The sequence below is a fragment of the Nilaparvata lugens genome, chromosome 11, assembly GCF_014356525.2.
Source record: "Nilaparvata lugens isolate BPH chromosome 11, ASM1435652v1, whole genome shotgun sequence".
Classification (NCBI taxonomy): Eukaryota; Metazoa; Arthropoda; class Insecta; order Hemiptera; family Delphacidae; genus Nilaparvata; species Nilaparvata lugens.
In genome coordinates, this window is record NC_052514.1 from 26,081,755 (window position 1) to 26,107,245 (window position 25,491).

The 25,491-nt window shown below is 34.1% G+C and overlaps 1 protein-coding gene across 4 annotated transcripts in view; it reads right to left on the bottom strand.

Moving 5' to 3' along the window:
• Positions 1-1,291: 1,291 nt before the first annotated feature.
• Positions 1,292-25,491, bottom strand: part of LOC111046389 (PR domain zinc finger protein 1) — a 103,362-nt gene continuing 79,162 nt past the window's right edge. For 3 of the 4 annotated variants that reach the window (XM_022331922.2, XM_039437997.1, XM_039437998.1), the window contains exons 3-12: positions 19,059-19,250; positions 17,562-17,681; positions 16,593-16,628; positions 14,848-14,973; positions 13,981-14,107; positions 11,600-12,662; positions 9,472-10,700; positions 8,428-8,656; positions 7,242-7,360; positions 1,292-6,476 (exon numbers count right to left, since the gene is read on the bottom strand). In XM_022331922.2, the coding sequence (XP_022187614.2) occupies positions 6,316-6,476; positions 7,242-7,360; positions 8,428-8,656; positions 9,472-10,700; positions 11,600-12,662; positions 13,981-14,107; positions 14,848-14,973; positions 16,593-16,628; positions 17,562-17,681; positions 19,059-19,250 (3,402 nt within the window). In that variant the 3' untranslated portion in view covers positions 1,292-6,315. The remainder of the gene's footprint in view (positions 6,477-7,241; positions 7,361-8,427; positions 8,657-9,471; positions 10,701-11,599; positions 12,663-13,980; positions 14,108-14,847; positions 14,974-16,592; positions 16,629-17,561; positions 17,682-19,058; positions 19,251-25,491) is intronic. The other variant, XM_039437999.1, reaches the window with a different exon arrangement.

Here is a 25,491-nt window from a genome sequence, read left to right on the forward strand (position 1 = left end):
ACACAATTTTCTTTCCAGAATAAAGATCGGGACACATATAACCGCACCGAGCCTGTGCCGAGGTACGGCCGAGCTACTTCCGCGACAGGAGAACACACATATTATCCGTGCGACAGCCGAGCGGCAGCAGTGTCTCAGTTCTGTAGTGCTACTGTGGTCTGATTCCTGAATGTTTTAAACTATTGTTAATAATATAACAAGCTTTAATACTTGTTACATCCGATTTGAATTTATATTTTTCAATTTTAAACTAAATACCTGTAGACACAGAAGATGAGAATCATAGTGCTGGTATATATTTCGATGCATAACAATACCACAGTCAGTCATGTATCGTAAATATATCAGCAATAGAATTGTTATCTTCTGCCTTATGTACCTAAAAGTAATTATTTCTAAATTGGAAATTTAAGACACAGTCACGGGTTCCTTCTTATATACTTTTTGTTGTTTATTTTATTATTTATTATATCATGTCTATTATACCTTTGGCTTAACTTATTTGGTTCTACTTTTACTTTTTGTTCAACTTATGTTTCCGTTCAACCATATTTTTTTCTCATCACTTTGATAGAACAAAACTGGAAAATTCCGTATCTCTTCAATAAGTTTCTAACTTTCTATGTTAAACGAGCCCGCACAAACTCAAAAAGTAAAAAGTACAAACACGAGCCCAAAAAGTAAACTGAACTAGTCGGTGACGGCGCGGGCACGGCTCGGTAACAAACACGGTGACGGTGATGACGCGGTGCGGTAGTATGTGTCCCTACCAGAGAAAGCTTCTATAATGTAATCAGTGGTCTCTGTATTCTCTGTATTGCTGTATTCTGTGGTCCCTACCAATACCTACTATTACTTAGGTAATATAGGTATTGATAAGAAGTAATAGTAGGTATTGTCCCTACACGTTTGAAAGCCTCTGTTTTCTCACTCGCCGTAGTACGTCCGACACTCGGCCGTACCACGGCGCGGGCTCGCTGCGGTTATTTGTTTCCCGGCCATGTGTTGAAGCAGATAGTGGTTTTTAGTGAATTATGATTTGCGACTTGTCTGGAGCACCAAAATGGATTGGTCAATCACTGTGCTGTAGAAATGCAGCACATTATCAAATGATTTCTCATTTTGAAGTTTTTTTTTCAATTTCATATGAAATTAATCATTCATTATAAATTTATCAATAATTGTTAAATACCTCACATGTCACATTAATTGTTGGATTCTGTAAATTCGTTACAGTAAACTATCGTGAAAATATGGTAGAATTTCAAAGTGGGAAAAGGAGAAAACAGAGTTTACAATGAAGTTTTTTATTGTTTCCAAACATTATAATTATAAAAATTATAATTATGGCGTTCAGTCATGGAAACATTTCACACAAATAAATTGTCCCTTATAGAATAAAACATAAATATTCTATTTACTATGCCTTTCGAATTATCTGTGCCACCCTTTGTTTGGATATCGCCATTTTAAATGTTCTTCCTATCCACTTTACAGAAGCTATGTTCAAAAATAATTAGTTCATTACTGAATCAGGACTCGAAGTACAACATTATGCCTAAAATTTTCTATGCACATTATATTCAACATTTACATAACTCTAATTTACAATGTATAATAAGATCTCATTTTTTTGATAGAAAATGGATGCAATTGTTTAGAACCAATAGGAGAAAAATAAAATATAACATTAATTTACAAATTTGTTCATTTTTCGATTTTGAATCAAGTTCTTACTAATAATTATAAAAGATTCCAGAAAATGGATTGAGATTTTAAATCACATTATGCCTATGTATCATTTATACATTTGAGAAAACTATTTTTGAAAAGTTTTTAATAATAATTTTATTGAAGTGCGATTTTACTGATGTGAACAGAGTTTATAACTCGATATGCCTGATAGTGACATAGCTCACATTAATAATTGCCTTCGTGTACGCAAAGAGATGTAAATCAAATTTACAGTAAATCTGTGTATAAATTATCTTCTACATTTCAACAATATTCTATGTAATTCTGCAGTTTTTGTTATTACATGGAATACTAAATATTTTTGAACAATTATAGAAAAACGTTTTCTGTTTATAAAAATAGGCAGCATGTGAACTCACAAACATGTTTTCACTATAATTTTTATTTTGTAATGAAAAGTGTAGTATTAACTGCATAATGGAAACTTCGAAGGAGTGCTTACATGAATGATGAAAATACTTTAGTAGGCTATTATACATTAGGTAGTTATTTTGATACATTGATAAATTTGAAATTGGAATCCTCTTCTGAGAGAATTATATTTTATTCTATGGAGTTGTTAAGTGCTTCCAACATCTATCGCATTCCTTTTTTACAGCTTTGTGAAAAATAATAATTATGGAAAATCAAATGCAACTTTTATATAGGCTGATTATTACTAGATTGGTTGACTGGAAAGCATTATACTTTTTCAATCAAATCCATAGAATAGGGCACTCTATTCTACAGTTTTGCTATAATATTATATTGAACCGGACATTTTTTAAACTTTCAACATTTGAATATGATGAAATAATTCAGGAAGATCATGTGGAATTCAAAAGTATTTTGACTTCTATAAAAACTGAAAAATCTTTTCAATTATTAATACATCTCTGGTTCAATATGAAACTAATCACTGTATTCAAATTCAATCTCCTGCCATAAACTCTCAGGCAATACTTTGGCAGTGTTATATTATTATATTGAAGAAACTATAGATCACTGATCCATTTAAATATTCTCATATAATTCATTAGACATGATTTCAATACCGTAGTTTCTATTTTTTTTAAACAATAATAGATTTTTGTCTTTTCCTGGAATGAATTATTCGATAACGATAATGAATAAATTCAGTACGGTAGGCACCATACAAGTTACTTATCTTCAGCAACTGTTTTTGTTTTACATGATAATTGATAGTTTTTAATTTATTTTATGAAGAAGCTGTCGAATTTGAATATCTTGGCAACAAGGTTTGCTTCATGATTCATAAAGTAAAGTTTTGAATTTTACATCTATGAAAAATACTCTACCTTAATAGAAACTCTATCCAAGCAAGACCTATTGTTTTTTCTTATGAATGTGAAAAGTTTCATCTGATTACTTGTAAAGATTATGTTTTTTTTGGTAGGTTCTAAAAACTTACCCCGTTATAAAATTGTTTAGGTAAATTTAATGAACATCTAAATAATTTATAGACGTCATATTAAAATTACAATGAGCAAATATAAACTGGTCTTGAGCAAGACTTAGCAAAAGTTGTGCCTATTTTTATTATTCTCAAGTCTGCGTGTTTTAGTATGTTGATGTGACTTGTAATTTTATAAATCGATCTAAATATACACTGATATTAAATAGGTTATGACTGCTGGAAATGTTATATTATTTTATGTTGTTTGTTCACGAATATTGGAATCTACTTCAACCCCCATTTAATTTGATGCATTAAAAAATAAATTAACAAAAAGTGTTCATATTTTCAAGGGGTTGTTATTTGGACATGTTTGTAGCTATTTACTCTGAAACACCGATAGTAGCTCTTTAAAATATTCTAATTTGGAAGGACATGAATTTGAAACGTCGACAACAGATTTCAACATCCATTTTTCAATACGACATCAATCTACACTAACAGAGAAGCCTAAACTAATATTGATCTTTCACCTATTAGCAGATATCCGTAAAGTGCACAGCAATAAACACTAATTTATCGACTCAAGCGAAAAGTCCTAGTTTTTAGTAAAATTTTTGAAACTTCATGCTAAAATAAAATGGATAGTGCAATGAAGTCTTGTTGGCAGTCTTAGAGCCTTGTCTACTACATGATGTGTTGATGAGGCATGAAAATAAAATATTAATTATTTAAAAATATTATCAAACAGGTAATGTTTTTCTAAAAATATAACATGCATACAGAATAGCTTTGGCGATGAAAATAACAATCAATATCTGAATATTGGATCACTGAATACATTTGAATCATTTTCACATTCTACTCAAATTTTGTGAGATGAATGAGTCTAGTAAACGATAAATTTATGATACAATAAATGTTTATCTATAATAGAAGAGGAATTATAGAAAAATACTTGCAATCTCTCTGTACAATCCTATACAAACTTTTCCTTCAGCATCTATTTTTAAGTACAATCATCTAGCACGTCAATCCCTCTCAAGGACGATAATAGAATAATTCATAGTTGAAGTTACACATCAATAAATAGTAGGTACTTTACAATATAAATTTACAATAGTATAAATTACAATATGTCAATATTACATCTAAGAAATATTCAAACACAGGTACAAAAAGTTTACAAAACAAAAATAAACAGTATTAAACAATGCGTTGACGAGAAACAGCAATAGCTTAAAAACAAATCAGAATCAATTACACTGTAAAAACGATAAAATCGAACTTATTGAGCATAAAGTATAAATAACTATATCAATTGAATAAACTTTGAACGAAATAAATAAAATAATATAATAATCTTGTTGGCTTATCACAGAATCATGTCATTGCAATCTCAGCTTACAACACCATTATTTACTTTTCAACTCTCATTGTAGTTTCTAGTTGTTTTTGCAACTGATTATAATATATTATTATTACTCTTTTATCAATAAAAGTCTAGTCTTCACTCTCTTCGCATTTAAATTATAATAGAATTTACAAATATTTTACAAACACATCTATTACAAATACTACAGGGATTATAGCAAACGCTTTAAAACATACACTAGTTCCAAAGATAGAAAAAATTATTAAGTAACAAACAAGTTAATCATATAAGAAAGCCGTCAATGTCATCATTCTATCAAGTTATTGAATTTCAGCTTCTCCGATATTCCCGGATAGAAACAAGAATATGAAATACAATAATACTCGCTGGATTGAAGAATTTGTCAAAGAAGTTATAAAAAATCTATTTTTAATGTGGAGACCCACCACCTTAATACCTAATAATCTAACTGAAACCATTAATAAATTAAATTTTGGTTCATTCACAAAGAGATGAAGAAAAAAAATCTTCTCATTTCAATAACTGGGGAAGTTTATTATATTGGGAATTTTTCCTTTTCGAAAATAGATTATCTCTATTCGAATTATCTACCCGTCAAGCTAGGGCTGGAGCAAGACTTTTGTTTAGTATTGGACTTGGAAACTATCAATTCTTTACATCATTTAGAGAGGTTCAAGATACTAATTCCATGAAAACTATTTTTGAAATTTGAACTGTAGGGACAGTAGCCTACCATTGTCGTATATTAATTTCGATAGAATGTTCTCTGTAATAGATCCCAAGTCACTTGACAAAGTGTCACTCTAGCTCTAGCTGTATGAACTACTAATTTAAGAAGGCTATCTACTAGCTCCTACTTGGGAATATCTAAAATTATACTATCAAATTTTGAATCTCATTTCATATAATATGAGGATTCAGTTAACGAGCCCTCTGACAAACTATACTAGGTACCAAATTTTATATCTTAATTTTGTTATTTAAATTTTATATCTTAATTTATATTATTAAAAGTCTTGAAAGAACTTTATCCAAGAACTCCTGAATTATTTTGTCTTCCTTCTGAAGACTTCATCAATGAATCATAATAGATAATTCCACAACTGGAAGATTCTATTATTGAAAATCTTGGAACCACTTTAAATTATATGTATATGATATTCAAATTCTGTCTTTCTTTTTATGACTTCCACTTGGGAAAAAACATCCTAAACAAATCGTAATAGGTAAATAGTTTCACAGCTGAGGAATCCTATTCCATAAAATATTAGTGTGAGAATTTAAATATAAAATATGAATGAATTAAAATATGTTATGCCCTTATAAAAATAATGATTATAATATAAAATGCTGAAACAACGCCGAGTTCATGAAATTGGACAGATAAATATTATAAAATTGGAGGGCAAATATGGAACGAGTTTCAATATCTCAAAGAAAATAATTGTGATAATTAGTAGTAATGACATTAATTATGGAACAATAAGAGTCTTGGATTCCTATTCAACCTCATCTGTGTCTTGTGAGGCATATTTTCAAAACATTTGCAACATTCGAAATAGTAATAGAAATTGAGATTTGAATAATCAGTGATTGGTAAAACTATTCTAAAATTGAAAAAATGAAAAATTCCCCTGATGATTAGAAAATTATACTATTTTCCAGAATAGGATGAAAATCTTTGAATAGGTAGTGATCAGTCAAAAAAGCGTTTGCTATAGCACGGCGGACATGCTTGACAACTTAAGTAGGGTACTTGGGAGATAATTCAAGTGCATTCAATGATATGTGGCTGGGAGCTCTCGATGACCGATGGCCTCTGTGGTTCGGATGTCACTTGCCCGTTTGGCTGCTGCAGCTGATGATGTGACTGCATCTCATATTGCTCATGCAACTCATGTTCTTGCATGTCTTTCGGATCTATACTACCTATTAAAAACAAAAATAAATTATAAATAATGTGAAAGATGTGTGTAAACTCTAATTTTGGAAAAAACCTTGAGAAACAATAATAAATTGAGTGGGATATAATATAATTCTACTCGTATAATAAAAATCGATTTTTGTTTTAATTTGTAATGGGAAGTGAATTTGAATAATCTCAAGTTTAACAATAAATAAAAAGCCTTGCTCTAACCTAATTGGTGATAATAATGATGATTGATGATAACAATCACATAATTATAATTTTCTCATAAAAAATTAAAAAGTTTTCATTCCACTAATTTTGCAGCTTCTCCTTTGAATGGAAACAAAACGCTCATTGAACTATGGACTGAGTTAGATTATAAGGTGGCTGGTCCCCAAATCCAAAAACATTTCAAGCTACTGAATACCTTCACTATGATAATTGAAATTTAGTTACTGCGATATAGATAAATGTAGAAATTCACGTATTGCTGTTTAATCTACTTATGAATTGAAGAATTGGCATTGACAACTTTGAAATAAATTTTCATGAACATTTGAAATTTTTTTTACATAAGTGAATTTTCTATTTTAAAGTAGTTGCTAAGCAGTTTTTAATAGATTATTATATAGCTGATTCATTGTAGAAACATTATGTGATTTCAGTTAGTACTTTCAATCCACTACTCTATAGCTGTAAGTGGTGTTGATGATTAATTTTATTCCAATCATCAATTAAGAAACTTTTTGAACCAATATCAAGAAATCAGATAACATAAAACGCACCCATATTAATATCAGAGTTGACATAATCGTAGTAGCCAGGAGGGGAGCCAGCAGCGGCTGCCAGTGCTAGCTCTTCATCCATGTTGTTTGGTCGGCAGTTTGTTGTTTTCCAGTGAGTCCTGAAATCAATTGATAAATTATTAGTCTCAATCATCCATTTCCAAAGTTTTCTCTCAAGTCATCCCATATTATGCTCAATTTTATTCTCTCAAGTAATGTTAAGTCATAGAAAAATAGAGCCTATTCTATTTGATTAAATACTATAACATATTTTCTTGAAAAATTTACTTACAATTCCACCCAAGGATGCATTCACATTTCTGTTAAGCTATTTACAAATTCTTTAATGATATTCGGCCTACAAGAAGTAGGCCTATTTATTACAAATGGAATGCAGTTGATTTCTGCAACAATTTCATATTACAGTCATTCAGTTTGTGAAGAATTGTCAAACTCATGAATAAGTCACTGCATAGTTGACACAATAGGTACCTGACTCCAAGTGTTCGATTGGTGATCTATTAAATGACTGTATCCATCATACATTTTTTTCTAAATTTTACTTTGAGTTCTTCCAATCTATTGATACTCTTTCTTAAATCGTCTAGATTTTTACGCTAAATCGAATATTTTTTTGTTATTTTTAGATGGAGCTCACCCCTGGCGTTCCAGTTTCCTTTAGCCGACCGTGACAAGTACCATGATGAATCTAGCATCTAGTTGTACGATTTTGTTTGTTATCTTTGTAGAATGAATTGTATTTAAATAATATTATGAATCTATTTTGTAACTCATAGCCAATAGAAACTATAGAAACTCACAGCCAATAATATATTCAGGTAGAATTGATATCTGAGTCCCCACATTGATATAATAAAATTGATATTTGAGTCCTCAGTTGAATATTATAACATATGACATATTTGAGTCAATTGTCATTCAAACTTACATTGTCAATTTGAACAATTCTGTATGCAATAGAAATCCACAGCTTCATCATATTTAGATTTAGGTCAACATTGATATAGGAGTCCTCAGATTACTATTATAAAATTGATATATGAGTGCTCAGATTACTTCCATGACATTGATATCTGAATCCTCATTTCATTATCATAACATTGTTGTCTGAGTTGAACGTTTTCAATCTGTAATCAGATTTGCATAGTATATATGGCATACGAACCTGAGGCCACTGGCGCTGATGTACTTCTTGCTGCATCCCTGACAGGTGTAGGGCCTCTCGTTGGTGTGCAGTCGCTTGTGCAGTTTGAGGTGCACGAACTGCGTGAACTTGGCCGGACAGAGGTCACAGGCGTATGGCTTCTGGCCCGAATGCAGACGCAGATGCGTCTTCAGGTTGGATGTCGAGCTGAACCTCTTCTTGCAGATATCGCATTGGTGTGGTTTCTCGCCTGTTCACAAACATTGCAGAGTCTTAGTATGCTAAGATTATCAACAATAGTTCATATAATAATATTGGAATGAAGTATAAGATGTACCATGAATAATAATACATTGTGCCTAGCAAAAATTGCATTGATGTGTTTTCTCGTCTGTTTTTTTTTAATATTATGGGTTGATTATGCTGACAGTTCCAACATCATGATCCGAATAAAGTATTAGAAAAGAAGATTGTTAGCAAGTTCTAAATCATCATTGTCATCAGGTTTTCCTGATAGGTTTTATAAAATAAATTATGAACACTGAACAAAATAAATATATTAGTTTTGTTTTAGATCGTCTAAAAAATAGATTACCTTTATAGAATCATAGCTTCACAGGGCATTTTATAGAGCACGTGAAGCTAGGGTTAGACTAAACAAGCGAATGCTTCTTCTAAACAAAGATTGATCAAAATCTTAGAAAAAGCCATTTTAAAAGCTCGAAAGCCATGATAGCTATGAGCTATTTGGATTGTATTCATACACTTTTGGATACTTAATTCATCATGCTTCTCATATGTCGGGTTGTTTCTAAATGCCCCAGAATACGTGCACTAGCTCTATGCTTGTTTGGTCCAAACTCAGCCTGACACGAACGAACGAACGAGCAAACTGAATAAGTTATTAATTGATGATTAAACACAGGAAAAACCACAAATCCAACTCTTGTGCAAACTTCAGTTGCTACAGTATATGCTGAATAGTTTTCGAATGACTGTACTTGATTATAAGAATATCTTCAATTTGCGTTTATCTAGAATCTATAATAGAGTGTTGTGACTTACCGGTGTGAACAAGATGATGCTTCTGCAAGTGAGCCAGTTGAGTGAAGCTCTTTGTGCAGACGTTGCATTTGAAGGGCCGCTCGCCCGAGTGCGTCCTCAGGTGCACCTTCAGGTTGGACAGCTGGCCGAATGTCTTGTAGCACACGTTGCATTCGTAGTGCATCTTTCCATCCTTCTTCTTCAACGGATAGGGAAGGGAACGATACCCCCTTGATGCTTGACTGTTGGGGCTGAGAGGACTTCCAAAGGAGCCATCGTCAGGTGACAGAGATCCGGGAGGGGAGAGGGTTTGACGGGAGGGGGCCGAAAGGGGTGGAAGGGGTTGAAGGAGATGGTGCAAAGGAGCTCCACCCAGGGACATTTGGGATGGAGAGGAGAAATGCAAGCCTGAAGATGAAGGGGGTGAGTAGGAGTTGTTCTGGGGCTGTGGTGGTGGCAGCCCTGCTGTGGGGTACGGTTGGTAGTAGGGTTGGGTGGGATGTATTGGAGGGTATCCCATCTCAGGGATATGATACAAAGGTGGGGATGAGTAGGGAGATCGCCTCAGATGATTTGTGTTCACATTTCCCGTAGCAATGGACGGAATGCTGAGATGGTTGTTGTTGTTGTTGTTGATATTCTGCGGATGACTAGCAGTTGAATCAGGACTGACTGGGACGTTGCCGTACCTTTGAGACTTCTTATAAGAATAAGCAACCTCAGTGGGAGAACTTGGTGGAGGTGTTGCAGAGTTTCGCCTGGATATCACCACAACCTTCTCACTACTTGTTTTATTCTGCAGAAGTATATTCTCCAAGATCGATGAAGAAGTTTTTGGTGGTTGGATTTGTGGATGTAGATGATGTATGTCCTCCAAAGGAGGTGTAGAATCAGCAGCAGGCCTCCCAATGTCAAAATGCACCTTCTTGGCAGGTGGTTGTGGAGATGTTACATCATCATCTTCCCTGTAACCGGGCTCACTTGTTGACTCTGGAAGTGGTGAGTCAATGATGACGAGTGCATGAGGCGGTGACTGAGAAGGACTGACTACTACCACCTCTTTTGCAGGGTACTCATCGCCCTTGGCAGTATTGTAGTGGCTGTAGAGCGAAGCCTTGGTCATCTTTATCTTCACCTTCCTGTACTCGTTGTGATCGGGACTCTGTCCAGAGGGAGAGTGCTGGGGAGGGGGTGAGGTGACTGGTGTCTCATCCTTCATAGGCTCCACCACTTCCTTGGCTTGCTTCTTGCTGTAATCATAAATCAAAATATTAGTGGAATTTCACGATTGATGTACTTCTAAAAGAAAGTTTCAATGAGCGAAGCAGCATTGAGAATGCAGTTAACAATGAACATAAGCAAACATTTCTTGCTCATTCTTGCAACAATGTGCTGCAATAGGCTACGAATTTTAATATTCTGTTTTCCAAAAGTAGTAAGATGGTCAAGCGGTACTATTAGGCCCACTGTTCAATTGTTCTGAATTTGAATCGAACTTGCTAAGTAGTGGAACAAGACACCATACTGTTCACAAATTCTCAGATTATGTATTATTGTGTTGAGAAAATTCCATTACTCATGATAATCCTGATGATTTGAAATTGTTTTCAATGAAAACATTGAAATGATTTGAATTACATTGTTTTGGCAGATTGTATTGAGTTGTGATTATTCTAAATTTATATAATTTACAATTTCTTCAGCTCTAACGTTTCAATTCTCTCGAATAATGTTTTATTCTATCTACAAAATACAGCACCATAATACCTGTAGCTTGTCATGACAAGTAGGCAAATAATAGACTTATCATTGGTGATTAAATTTATATTATTTAATGATTTTATATATAATTACAATTTCTTCAGCTCTAACGTTTCAATTCTCTCAAATCATGTTTTATTCTATCTACAAAATAGCTACAATGAATACAGCACCATAATACCTGTAATCTGTCATGACAAGTAGGCAAATAATAGACTTATCATTGGTGATTAATTGACATTATTGATTATGTTTTTTACATCATTGTTAAAATTATAGCTCAATGAGAAACTAAATTACTTGTAATCCGTTATTCTTAAAATTATTTTGTTATATATTACTGATTCTATTTAGAACAGATAATATGGTTGACTGGAATTTGAATTACCTGAAATCGAGTACGTAGTTGTTGTCGCTGTCATCGGAATCACTGGAATCCTCGGGTGGAGTGAGCACCTCATCATGATAGCCGTTGCTGTGGTAGCCTTCATCAGAGCGCACCGAGCCATCCCCTGTCATACCACCTGCATGCTCATAGCCACCAGCGCCAGCATGCTCCTTGGCCACATCCATGTGCTGGTGCTGGACCACTGCATGCTCCTTCACTGCAACATGTTCCTTTGCCACAACCTCCTCCTGCACCACAACTCCTTCAGTCTCACTCTTGCTCTCACCCTCATTCTGCTCCACCTCCATCGGCCTGTGCTGCTCATCCTCGAACCTCACCACACTCTTCACCACTTCTTTCTCAACCACTTGCTCTTTCCTCGCCACATCCGCTTCCTCAACTTTATTAGCTTCATTTTGAGATCGATTTGCAAACTCCTTCTCCAACACCTGTACCCTGTTGGTGATTGGGTTCTCATGCTGTTGGCTCACATAACAATTATTCTTGAACTTGACCAAATCTGTGGGCAACAAACCTTGTTGCTGTTTTTGAGCTTCAAACTTGGGCTCCTCAACAATCACCCTATTCACAACCCTTTCAATGGTTTGTTCCACATGTGGAGAAACTTTACCATCGTTAGGTTTCGTTTTAATTACCCTCTCATAATTATTCTGATCGGTTTTCACTACTTCTTCAGTATTGTTGTTAGTTTTGAGATCTTTATTATTAGTTTTCACAATTATTCCATTTTCCCTTTCCCTCGTTGCTTGTTGTTGTTTTTCAACAACATTGTTTGTCAATTTATTGTTGTTGTTGTTGACGTTGTTGTTATTATTGTTGTTAGTGATAGCAGCAAGCCTCTCGTTGTAGGGCCTTGTGTCTATGTTGTTGTTGTTTCTGTTGACTAGCCTCTCCTGGTTGTGAAGTCGGTTTTTGGATTGAAGGAAGTGCTTTGGCTTGGGGTGGGCTGTGGTCGAGCTGACTACTGTTATCAGATCGTTATCACGGATCTCGTGGATGTTGGTTGGCTGGGCGGGAATAGCAGCCTGTTGTACTTGTTGTCCTGAAAAAAGAATCGATCTCATTATATAATTGTGAAATATATCTATCAACAAAACGTTTAGTAAAATACAAGAATTCATTACAGATTTTTGTGTAGCAGTACACTGTAAAGTTGACTAGAGATTGTAAACACTTAATAATGTCGTACTAATCATTGTAACTAGTTTTTCTTCACTCCAATAAATAAGTTTCACAATTTCAATATCTCTATATGATACGAATGATCTATAATATTCATAGACTCATTTTTCTTCCAGAACAGTGCCATTTAAAAAAAATGTTTTTATCTATATATAAAAGCGAAATGGCACTCACTCACTGACTGACTGACTGACTCACTCACTCACTCGCAGAACTAAAAATCTACCGGACCAAAAACGTTCAAATTTGGTAGGTATGTTCAGTTGGCCCTTTAGAGGTACACTAAGAGATCTTTTAGCGATATTTTAACTCTAAGGGTGGTTTTTAAGGGTTTAAAGTTATTTTAGCATGTATATTCTTCTTATTCCAATATCTTAAAATTATAATTGAAATGTTCATACCATATGTTAATATAGAACTATAATCTAGAGAGAGTACCTCTTCGAAACAGTTGTTCTGGTAACTAAATTAAAAATTTTGTCAGGTTGGCATTAAGTTGAAGATTGAAATGCATTTATCCAGGACCTCCTAAATACCAATAATTTATCCAATTAGCCAAAATTAGCGTTTTCTCAGCTTTTCTGCGTTTCCTCACCTTTTTCAATAATTGATGGAAATATATTTAAAAAAAAATCAGTACACAGGTTTAGCTGAGGTGGAAGAATTTTGTTCGCCAAAGATACGTCGATATAGTAACAGGTGTTTTTCGAGATCAAATTGACATATTACGTTCAAATTCGGGACAGAGGTTCCGCTGAGGTCTACATGCAGGAGAGCGAAGCGAGCCCGCTGATCTCATAAATTTTATGGACAATCCAGTCGGGGGTCCAGAATTTGGTACAGAGGTTACGCTGAGGTCTACATGCAGGCGAGCGAAGCGATCCCGCTGATCTCATTTTTGGACGATCCAGTCGGGGGTCCAGGGGGCGGAGCCCCCTGGCTAGACGGATATGGCGAGCCAAGCGAGCCTGACGGCTAGTTAAAACATATTTTTGAACTTCATAAGTTGCAATAGATATTGTGAATGACTTGAATTACAGATCTTCATGTAGGAAGTTGGGTCTGTGACTTCATTCAAAAATAAACCATTTGAATCTGTTCCTTTCCAGTGAATATAACGTAATAATATAATTGGTTCAAGTGAATCAAAATGTTGAATCTTGGATTTCTATACTCACTTATCCTCTGTAGCATAAGTTCTCCAGTGAGAGGATAGTTGAGCCTCTCTGCGAACTCTCGACAGTACCAAACAAGCAGTTCTTGGTTGGGAAGGATCGGCCTGATGGTGTAGAAGTAGATATCCATCTATAAAAAATGAGAAGAAAAATTGAGTCTTCGTTAAAGTAAAATGATTCTATAATAATTGTTTACCAATTTTCTGTTGAATAATGTTGGATATGTTGTATTGTTGAAAGAATTCTTAAAAATATTAACCAATGAAGTTCCAGTATTTTATGTATTTTATAGCTGAATGGTTAGTAAGCCTAAGATTGGTTGTGAAATTTCCGATTAAATTACTTCAATATTGAAGACCCTATTTTTGTGCATGATTCAATTCTCTTCAATAATGCATGCAGCATGAAGATAGATAGGCCTAGTAGAAAAAAAATATAGAAGGTTCATTATGGTTGAGAATCGATTGGACCCAATTTTATAAACTGAGCAAAATATTTTTATAAGTTATCAAAATAACATGTAGGTTATAGCATCACAGTGGATGATATGACTGGAACTTTTCAAACTGCTATTAGAATGATGAATGGTGTAGTCGAATAATGCATTTCAACTACATCACACAATAACTTCTTTCACATTTAGTTGAATGACTGATCACATTCTATCTTAATGATAATATATGAATTTTTTGGAAAAAGTAATATCATATGAAAATATATTTAGTGATTTTGGCAATAAATTCAATTTCAATTGAAGGATTAAATTTCATTGACTGGAACTCTATTCAGGAATAAATTGGACTTCAAAAAATCAATTGTTTATGAAAGGAAAATTTATTCATAGTTATTGAATTATCAATTAGAACTGACCTTATATTGGCAGGCGATGAGATTCTGAGATTCTGATGAATAAGCTGGGTTGACATAACGCATCCAGTTGGACTTGGCCACGTCATATCCATCGATGTAGTAGAACAGCTGGTTATCCTTATATACCTAAATTAGAAGTAGAATATTCAATTAGAATAGAATTAAAATAAGCATTAGTTACAAAGATTGAACTCGAATAGAAAAACTTTGAAGAAAATATTATCAAAGTGAGCCTGTTATGCCCTATTTATTGAAGAGATCAGTCGACTTCCAATAATTCTCTTTGAGCCTTGCTTTTACAAGAAAATTTGATAAACATATTATCCAGTATTGTTCGGTAGTACGGAAGATATTTCCATGTTGCGAACACTCTGTTTATGCAAAACAAATAAATGCATATTACAGGACAAGTCTTTCTCAGTATAACGCCATAGCAATAGCCTACTGTATAATGCTAATTGAAATAAAACTGTACACAAATCTCCTAACTCATATTCTGTATGAACACAAACACTTTCTCTTATCCATTTCCTTTATCTTTTCTCTCAATTTTTAAAAATTAAAAATAATATATAGTTCTATCATGCCCGTTCCAGTAAGCTCACATTTGAAGTTAGATTCCACTACATTTCTAGTTACCAGCACATCAATCTCTATTAGGTACCTCTTCTAATCAATCATGTCCCTTCATGATCAACATTTGGAAAATATGTCACAATATCGTTATAATTTCAAAAGATTTGGTTACACAGTAATACTCTTGAAACAGATATTACTATTACAGTTGACTTGTTCTTTCCTTTGTCAAATGAAAATCTCTCTGGTAAATTTGAAATCTATGTTGAAACATTGCAAATACAAAGAAGTTACATCATGTTTTTGATAACGAGTATCTTGTTCATTGAACATTATTATGTTGAAATACTCTTGACCTAATTGTATATGCATGAAACATGCATATTTTCATAGTAGATACCCAACTTTACTTTCTTTTCCCATGTATAAAATCCATCCTATTAAAACAAGCTTGCATATTTCTACCAATCTTGGATACAAAACATGATGTGGGAGCATATTAAGGAAAAACATCATGTTTCAAAACATGATGAACAATGTTTCATCATGTATCCAAACCATCTCATAACAAGATATGACTTGAAATGATGCTTAGAAGCATGTCAGGTTGCTGAAGGCTAAATCAATTATTCGAATCTACTGTCAGTTGTGAGTTTATCAGTGTCATAGAATATGCTCGGAATAATGGATCTCTGTGTTTGGTTTTCATATATCTCCTCAGAAATAGTACCTAACATGTTATGAGGAGAATGGTTACCATGTTCATGCCAATATTGTATGTAGTAATTGGCTCAAAATTTGGGATGTCAGACCAAATGTACCACTAATCAGACAAAGACATTAAATCATGTACACGAATAGAACTTCAATATACATAACTCGAAGTAATGCACCATCATTGTGTCATTGTGCTTGTCTACGAAATGGGAAATTTTACTATTTTAAAGATGTTTGATATAATGAGAAATTCAACACTCCAATTTCTGGAGACTGATGACCAAATACTTCATAAAACCGAAAGCTGAATCAATTCGATGATTTGAGAGGTTATTCATTTTGAAAATTGAAAGAGTTAGATTGGAAATATTGACATCAAAGAACAGACCAATGAAGAGTTTAACAATAGAATAATAAGGACAGAAAAGAAGAAGAATTGGAAGTTTTCATACCTTTGACCAAACTCCTGGCTCTTCTTTGATCTGAACCTGAAGATGCATAGAACAAGAAAAACATTTATAATTAATACAATAACAGAAAGAGATTCACCATCACCTTCATTCACTTCTGAATGTGAAATTCGGGTAAGTAAAATCAAATCAATTCATTGAAAATTATAATAGTATTGTTCACTTGATTCAGTGAGATTGAATTTATTAAAAAAATATTATCAACATATTTTGAGTGTTTACCTACACGAAGCTGGATAAATTTTTCTCATAATTAATTGGGGAAAATCTTAAAAATTCAATTCAGAAAAACACGGTATTTATTTTGAACTATTTGTGGCGTACAACTATGAATGAATTATGGACTATCATAAAAAATATACATTTCTAAATTAGGACTTCTCAGCAGAGGACCCAAAATCACTCAAGATTAGTCTTTACTACAGAATCACTAGAAATTATCATTATCACTTGGATAAGCTTCATATTGAATCTTGTAATTTCTTCATCAATCAAGGTAAACTTTTATTTGTGTTTGAATAAATTCCCAAACACTATCAGTTTTAGAAATGGAAATCTATATTATAAATCTATATTATACTTGTAAAGAAATGAAAGAAAATATATAAAAACAATTCTAATTTTTATGAACAATATCTTGGTCATATTAAGGTTCAAAGAGTTGAAGGGATCAATATCATTTCAATACTAGAGCTCTACAATTTTAATAGCAGAGAATTTCTGTCTTTCTTGAATAAGACATTCCAATATTTTCTATTATCGACTAAACCATCAGAGATTTATGATTCTTGCTTGAATGTAGTATAATATTTGTGAAATGAATAATTTAACTTAGAATCTGCCAGAAACAATAATATAGGATAGATCCGGAAGAGAATTTACACTTCAAAATTGGAAAATTTATCCAATTTTTCCATTTTAGAGCTAGATTTCAATGGTTTTGTAACTTACCCTCCAAAAGTATTTTCTGTTGGCAGTATTCGGAACAGCATCCTTTGCATACACCTCACCCACTAATGGGCCGAATCTTGTTCCCCTAGGAATGTAACTTGTACTCCATACTCCCAGAACCTTAAAATAAAATTTCAAATCAATTTGTTTGCAAATAGTGCCAGTAATATGAATCTATAGTGGCAACTTGTAAAAATGTAATAATTTTTATTGTGGAATTCACAAGTTGGTTCTATAAAAACCAACTGTGGAAGATTGAAATGCATGATATTCTTTCAATTCATTATAATAAAGCATAATCTAAAAAACCCATATCCAAGATGTACAGTACTACTTATCTCTCAGCTTTCCAATGTTCGAACACAATTGAAACATTCTTCAATGTTAATATTGTATTTGATAATATATATTTCTCTTTGAACTTACTGCTTAATGAAATTGGAGATTAATCGAATTGAATAATTATCTCAACTGTGAGTGATACCGTACTAGCACAGATAGTCAAGCCAAATATTATTCAGATTCAATTGTTTATTTTAGTCTATGGTAATAGCATACAGTAAAAAACTATACTATTTTATTAACAAAATTTGCTGTCATCTACAGTTATGGTAATCTAAATTAGAATAGTATTAAAAATCGACATTATTGAAATACGGTAGTAAATCTACATTTACAGATTATTTCTGTCATCTCCGAGAATAGTAGCCTAACAGTGTTGAGACACGAAATCAGTTAGATTCACCTCTCAATAATCATTCTTTTATTATTGATGAATTTCAAAATCAATTTTTATTTTCAAAGATAAATGTATTAAACATATCTTTAAGAGCTTGAAGTTTTGATTGCCATTCCAAACTTATAAATCACACTGTGTAATAAATTGTCTTGTCAAAGTTGAAGTTCATCAAGAAGCTTTCCACAACTTAATTACAATCACCTCAAGGGGTTAAAACTTGCAAGTTCTACTGACAGGGCCTGTCACTGTTATGTCTATCATTCATTCACTTACTGCAAAATTGTTGATTTTCTTGTTTGAAAAGTTTCCAGACAGAGAGTATGGAATAGCTACAGTATGGACTTGATGCTTTGTAATAAGAGTCTGATTCCAGACTGGATTTGATCCCCTAGGCGTTGAGTACGTTATGATTGTGCATGAAGTAGAATGTCAGACTTGCTATCTTTATTGGTGGGACTATATTTCGTTCATACCTCGGAAGAATATCTCAGGGGTATAGGAGGTTAGTTTGGATGTGGATGTTTAATGGTATTAAGGAATGCACAATAGTATCCCCTTAAGAAAGGAAACATTTGAGAAGGATTGCGATATCACATACGGAAATAGCTGATTGCCAAGTTTTAATCTGAGATCTACTTCTAGATAGCCTATACTAGGTTAACATTGCGATTATGGTATTGAACTATCGATTTTTAAGCTTTATCGGAGTAAAGCTATAGATTAACGGGTCTCAACTTTAAAAATTGAGAAATACTTACATCACTCAATGCCTGCGATGGTTTAAGAACGAGATTCCTGGGCAGCGATGTCTCAGCCTTGTTGGGACAGTCTTGTGGCGAGGGGAGGTCGGGGACAATGTAGACCACATGCTTCTCGAATTCCTCCTCTTTGATCGAGGACAGGTCCCAGATCACTCCCACGCCGTCATCGCTATCCTCAATATTAACGTCCTGCAAACATGACAAATTGAAATTATAATACTGATATCAATCAATCTAGAATAAATATTGAAACTAATTATAATTTGATTGCATGGGAGGAGATGTGATATTTCTCCATAATAAAAAGATCAAACACTGATATTGTCAATACCACTATTATTTTTAACCAGTTTATATTTGTTGAAAGCAAACATATTCCTTCAAATTCATTTGTTTTGTAAAATATTTTCAAACATATATAGTGGTATTGACAATAAGTGTATTTTCATTCAAATAGGTATAAAAACAATATTACTAGGGTGTAAGAGATTGACACTATTCATTTTAGATTAATGAAAATTTTCAATACAGAATGTAATCATATTTGTATTGAGATTTTTGTATAGAGTACAATAAATCAATTGATTGTTTCTTCTGCCAAATTTCAAATTTTCATTATGGTACACTGATTTAGTATTCTTCAAATATAGATACCTCAATACCGTCTTTATCAATTGGAAGTTGTTATGCAGTAATAATAATTGTGCTGGTGTAAGCCTGGTATTGGAATTAATATTCAACCATGAAGAGACTCAGAGAAACCATGGAGAAAAATATCGGTTTCCATATAAGGAAGCTGCAATGTCAAGCTTTTATAATTCAAGAGTATTAAATTTATTGTCCACTATACAAAATTTTCTCTTGTGAATTAGTCATCTATGTATCATGTATTTATGTATCGAAACTTCCATTATCATTCCAGACACTCAAGTTCGAAGTATCCTATCATTTTAAGATTTGATAATACATTTCAATGAAGTTGAGAAGGTTTCTATAAAGTTAGGTACCGGTACCTACTAAAACTTACAAAATCATCCATAATTTTATTTTATGTATTAGGCTGATAGCAGTGTAACTTATAGGCTATAGAAGAAAAATGTTGCAAAAGCAATGCATTACTCAAGGAATGTTTTCACAAAGTACCTACTGCTGTTCAATCGCTATTAATATTGAATGAACCGGAAAGCAAAGCACTAAAAAGTGATGAGAAAAAAATTAGTGCTACTAAAAAATTCTCAGCCCCCGGGATATTCTTCTACAGAGTTTCAAAGTAACTACAAAAAGAAGTTGGGAAGAGTTTTTGTATGAAAGTTTAATGAAGAATAATGGAAATATTCCCTGAAAGTGCCAGGGGTACTGATCGGTGATTATTTATTGAACAGTTTTTTGTAGAAAGAAAATAGATTTTGTAGAAAGTAAGAAAATAGTGTCCTACGATTAGTGGTGGAGAGTTTTCATTTGGTGTGGTGTTGAAAATAGACTTCTTTGTTCGGCTGGTGTTAGGGTAGGTTAGTATTCCGGTTAAGAAAGGCGACGTTAGGTTAGGTTATGTGAGGGGATGTTGCTTGAAAGAAAGCAGTGGCTTTGTGTGAAGAAGAGGGGTGAGGAACTCAGTTGCAAATAAGTCCGGCAGTGTCTCTGAATACGTAGAAGTTCACAAAGAAAAGTGGCAATGACGTCATAAGGGTTGTAATTCACGAGAAAGACAAAGAGAAAGCGAGAGAGTGAGTGAGAGGAGTCGGAATATTGCTGAGAAAGCATCCCGCATAGAAAGGGGACACCGGACAAACATTGGTTGGGGGTTTGTTGGCAGGGTACCGGGTTTATGGTAGGGGTTGTTCGTTGGAACTGAAAGGATATGGAAGAGTTGGCAGCAGCTAAGGAGAGGGAAGAGGTTGAAGAGGAAATATCATTCCCAAGATTGGCGTCAGAAAGTGGGAGAGTGGGGTAGTCTTGAAAGCGGACCCTTCACTGATGATAGCAAGTGTGAATTGATACGGTATATTTCTGATAATATTGTGCTGCTGCTATGAATGGAATATTGTCAATTTTGTCGAATATTTGACATAGCATGAATAAGTATGTGGGATTTGTATCACAAGGGACTGGACGGGTTCTTGTTCTGAACTTAGATTCAACCAGTTAAATATGATAGTATAAATCAAAGAAAATAGATTGAGCTCTTCGATTATAACAGGATTCAGATATTAGAAATGAGTTAATTAGTATTTACGGTATTTGTTTTTGGTTTTATGATGGAATAAGATATCGACATCTTGGGTCCACATACGATTTTCAGAACATCATCCATCATACTAATGTCTGTCTAATAACGGTAAAAATGATTATGGTAATAATAATAATAATCACGTGAGACTACTGGCTACTACCGGTACAACTTATGAAACCCCAGTGAGTTTATACCCAGTCTATAATTCAATAACCCCGCATTGGCTGAGTATCACATTATATATAATTGCAAGATCATTATAAAAACCTTCTACCATACGAGTATTCATTCTCATCAAATATCTCACACGTTCATGGAATTATTTATTCAATTCCAAAACTCCAGAGATGATAATCAGTTAGCTTTCATCAAAGGTCAACATGCTCTATTTGATATGCTCTGGATTAAGAGTTAATATATTTTCAACCTCTTTCAATATTACATGAAATTTCAATTTTCATTCTATTTATTGTAAATGGTTTGGAATTCAAAGAAACAACGAGCAGCTTCATGTTTGATATGGGATAATTTGATACATAAAAGTTTAATCACAAGGATGAGGTTGATAGAACTATCATCAGAGCTCATTTTCCATATTATTATGATTGCATCATTTCATGACATCAATTTCATTCTCAACTGGAATTTGAAATAGATACATACTGAAATAATTTCGTTCTCTTTCCATTTAATCAAGGAAGTAAGGTTAATGGAAAACTAATCTAGCATTACAGTTGCATCATACATGACAAGCACCTTTTATTTTTCTGTGGCTCACATTTTTCACTGAATATAATCTGGCTCAACAACGCGAGTTCCGGGGAACTTTCATTATTGCGGTAGCCAAAATAACGCAGGAAAAGTGGGAGGATCCGTATGGAGTTTTCCGTGGTCTTATCATATACGTAATGGAAAGCCGGGAATCCTCCTGGCACCCACGAAACCTTTGTTTTCGGCGCTAATCCTGTTGCACTCTCTTCACAACATGACTGAAAATAGTCTGCGGGGTATTGTTGAGTTGAGGGAAGGAGTGCTGTGATCTGGAGAGATTGCAAAAACAAAATCATGCTTCTGCAACTCCTTATCCACTTCTCCACTTGTGTGATACCCGCTTCAATCCTTTTGGAATTGGTCCACAATATCTTACAAACATTCTGAATGTTCACCTCATTTCAACTGATCTGCTCCTCCTTCTCCTTCTATTGTTCTCCCTTTACCACGACGACCTCCATCTCATAATCCTCTTTCCCTTCCTTCCGGATTTATCACTCACTTCTTGTTCTTCTCGTAGCTAACCTTATTCCTTTATTGATCTGTTTCTTATTTCCATCCAATTATCATACGTCTTTTTCTCATTTTCATCCTCCTACTACACGGTCATAATCATATCTCCATTCCTTTTTTCTCCAATTCACATATTTTTTTCACTGTTTTATAGCTCACTGCTTCGATCTCCTCTCAGCCATACAATGTTCCATTCTTCCTCTCTCTCTTTTTTGTTTTTCAAATCATTATTATTTTACTTCACCTCCTCCACTTCCCCCTATTTCCTCTTTTTCCTCCTCTTCCATTTATTATCTCCTCATTCACCCTTTGTTCCCTACAAATACTCTTCCCAAAGTTTGTGGTTCTCTGCTAGGATCCTGTCTGCACCTCACACTCTACATATTTCTCCTCTTTACCTTATCATCTTATCATCACTCTCCTCCTTGTTCCTGTTCTCCTTTATTCGGCTCTTCCCATCTTCCTCTTTACTCTCTTATCACTCCCGCTTTGATCCTGCCTGGGCCTCTCACCCCATTCTATCCCTATCAGAATGTGGGTCACAGTGTCTATATAGGTCGCAGGGTCAGACTCAACAAAGCTCTCTTGCTTCCTCCCTCATTCACACTCCTCTCCTCCGTCTATTCTATATTTTATTTCCCTTTCTCTCTCCCCTTCCTCTGTCTCTCCACACATTGGTGAGCCAGACAATCTCTCTCACCCATTCTACCTCTCTGGAGTGACGCGACACCTAAATAAAGCCTTGAGCGTTTTGCATTTATAAACTTTTTTCGCCGATTGAAAAATATAATAAAATGTTTGTGGCACCTATTGCATGTGTGGCCTTGTGTGAATCGTGGATGGTTCACAATTTATTATCATATCGTGATTCTTCGATAACAATATTATTCAGAATATAAAATGCCATCAATCGTGTAATGTATCATGGTCGGAAAGTGATATCTTGATTGATATGGAGATCAGTTTTTCTACAAAAGGAATGACTCAGAATGAGTACAGGAATATCGAGTCGTTTTCAAATTAGCGCAACTCAACTTGTAGAAGAGTTTTATTCAAAACCTTGAATAACTACAAAGTATTCGACATTTTCAGCTCAACTCTACCATCATTGAATATCGATCGCTCATCGCATGTAAACAAGCAATATTATCATGCAATATTATAATCGTAGATAGGGTGTCAATAATTCAAATTAATGAAAACTTCGTAGTAGCAAATATTGACTCAGTATTCTGTTCGTGAAGATTTCCAAACGGACCAGCTCATCCATTTCATATACAGCTAATCCACAAAATAGCCTTCAATGAGCAATACCGGTAGTTGGAGCTGAAAAATCATCTAAATTCTAGCTCACACATCCAATTCAATACAATAGACACTAGGCTACTTGGATGCCTGAAGGCAAACTCATACTCTATACAAAAATTTTAAGGGTAATGCTTATTCAATGTAGTTTGGGTACTTGGATGCCTACAAAGAATGTACAAATGAATATCCTATACAACAATTTGTAGGAGAATGTTTATTCAATATACCAGTAATCAGGTCCTTCAAGGACTGTGGAAATTCATTTTCTATACAACAGCTTACAAGGTAGTATTCATACAATATATTATATATACAGCACTTGACTGCCTCTAAAGATTGTTCATATTCATTTCCTTTTTGAATATAGTGCACAACAATTGCATTTGGCGATTCTTAGCAGGATGCACTCAGAATAAACTCTTGTCTGCTAGGGTTTCACTAAAGTGAAATTTACTTTGAACCGTCAGAATTTGTAATAGTATTTGTAATGGATAACAACTTGACTTCCCATTCAACCGCTGCTGACAGATTGGAGTGGATCTCACTAGCGGTTGGGAATCGTTGTCTGAGTAGGACATCACGTACTCAGTACTAAGCCAGTAGACACTATGAAAATGTGATCCCTAGACTGTAATACTGAGCCAGCCAGACAGTAGACTACTGAAATGAAAACTGGAGAATTCTCCCAACCATTTCCTTCCTATTTCTCTTTTATAATTCTATCGCCGCCGAGCTGAGCTGTCTTTGTTATCTTAGTTTCCCGTCGTCTTCTCCTCTCTCTCTTCCTCGCAGTTGTTAAACTAAATACCATCCCGGTTATTTTGTCTTTTATTGCTGCCCGTTAATCCTTTTTTATTTCTATTTCTCTTCCTCCATCATTCCCAGTTTTCTTTGAGGCGCTTTTCGCTTCTCTCTACCGTAAAAGGGTAGGTAGCTCCCCCGGGCTTCAGAATCAACAAAACGCTGACTAGAATACATGCTTCAGTGAGAGGTTCACTTAGTCAGCATTGGATTGAATACGAAGCATTGGTGTTACTTATATGGAATACTGACAGTAAGACGAGAACCTCACTCTAGTCCACACTAATTAACCTTTCTTATTCGTTGGTACTTTGTGCCACCTAACCTAACCTCAAAACTGACGTAACCTAACCTGACCAGAACTAATTCAATTGCATTTTGTGTCTGAGAACAGATACACTTTGTTGACCATGTGACAGCATCCCGCAGTAGTCCTACCCTAGTCCTGCCCTAAATGACTATGGCTCTGCTCCTATTTCTGCACAAAGTTTGCAGTGAAATTTGAAACTTCAATTCAGTCCACTCGACCGTAATCTGCCATTTGTGCTATGCGGTTGGTGCATTGCAAGGGTGTGCTAAAGTCTGGAGAATCTTGTTCCAAAATAATAACTTTGCTCCTGGAAAAATTATTGAATATCATTATTATTCTTGTGAAGGAGCATAATTATGATATCGTTAATTCCATTTTTTAACAAAGAACATGAATATCAATGCACTATTGTAGTTGTGATAAATTTCTCCAATCTCATTTTTTGATGCGTGTGTAAGAGCACACCAGTTGATAGACATCCTTATAACAATTTCAGA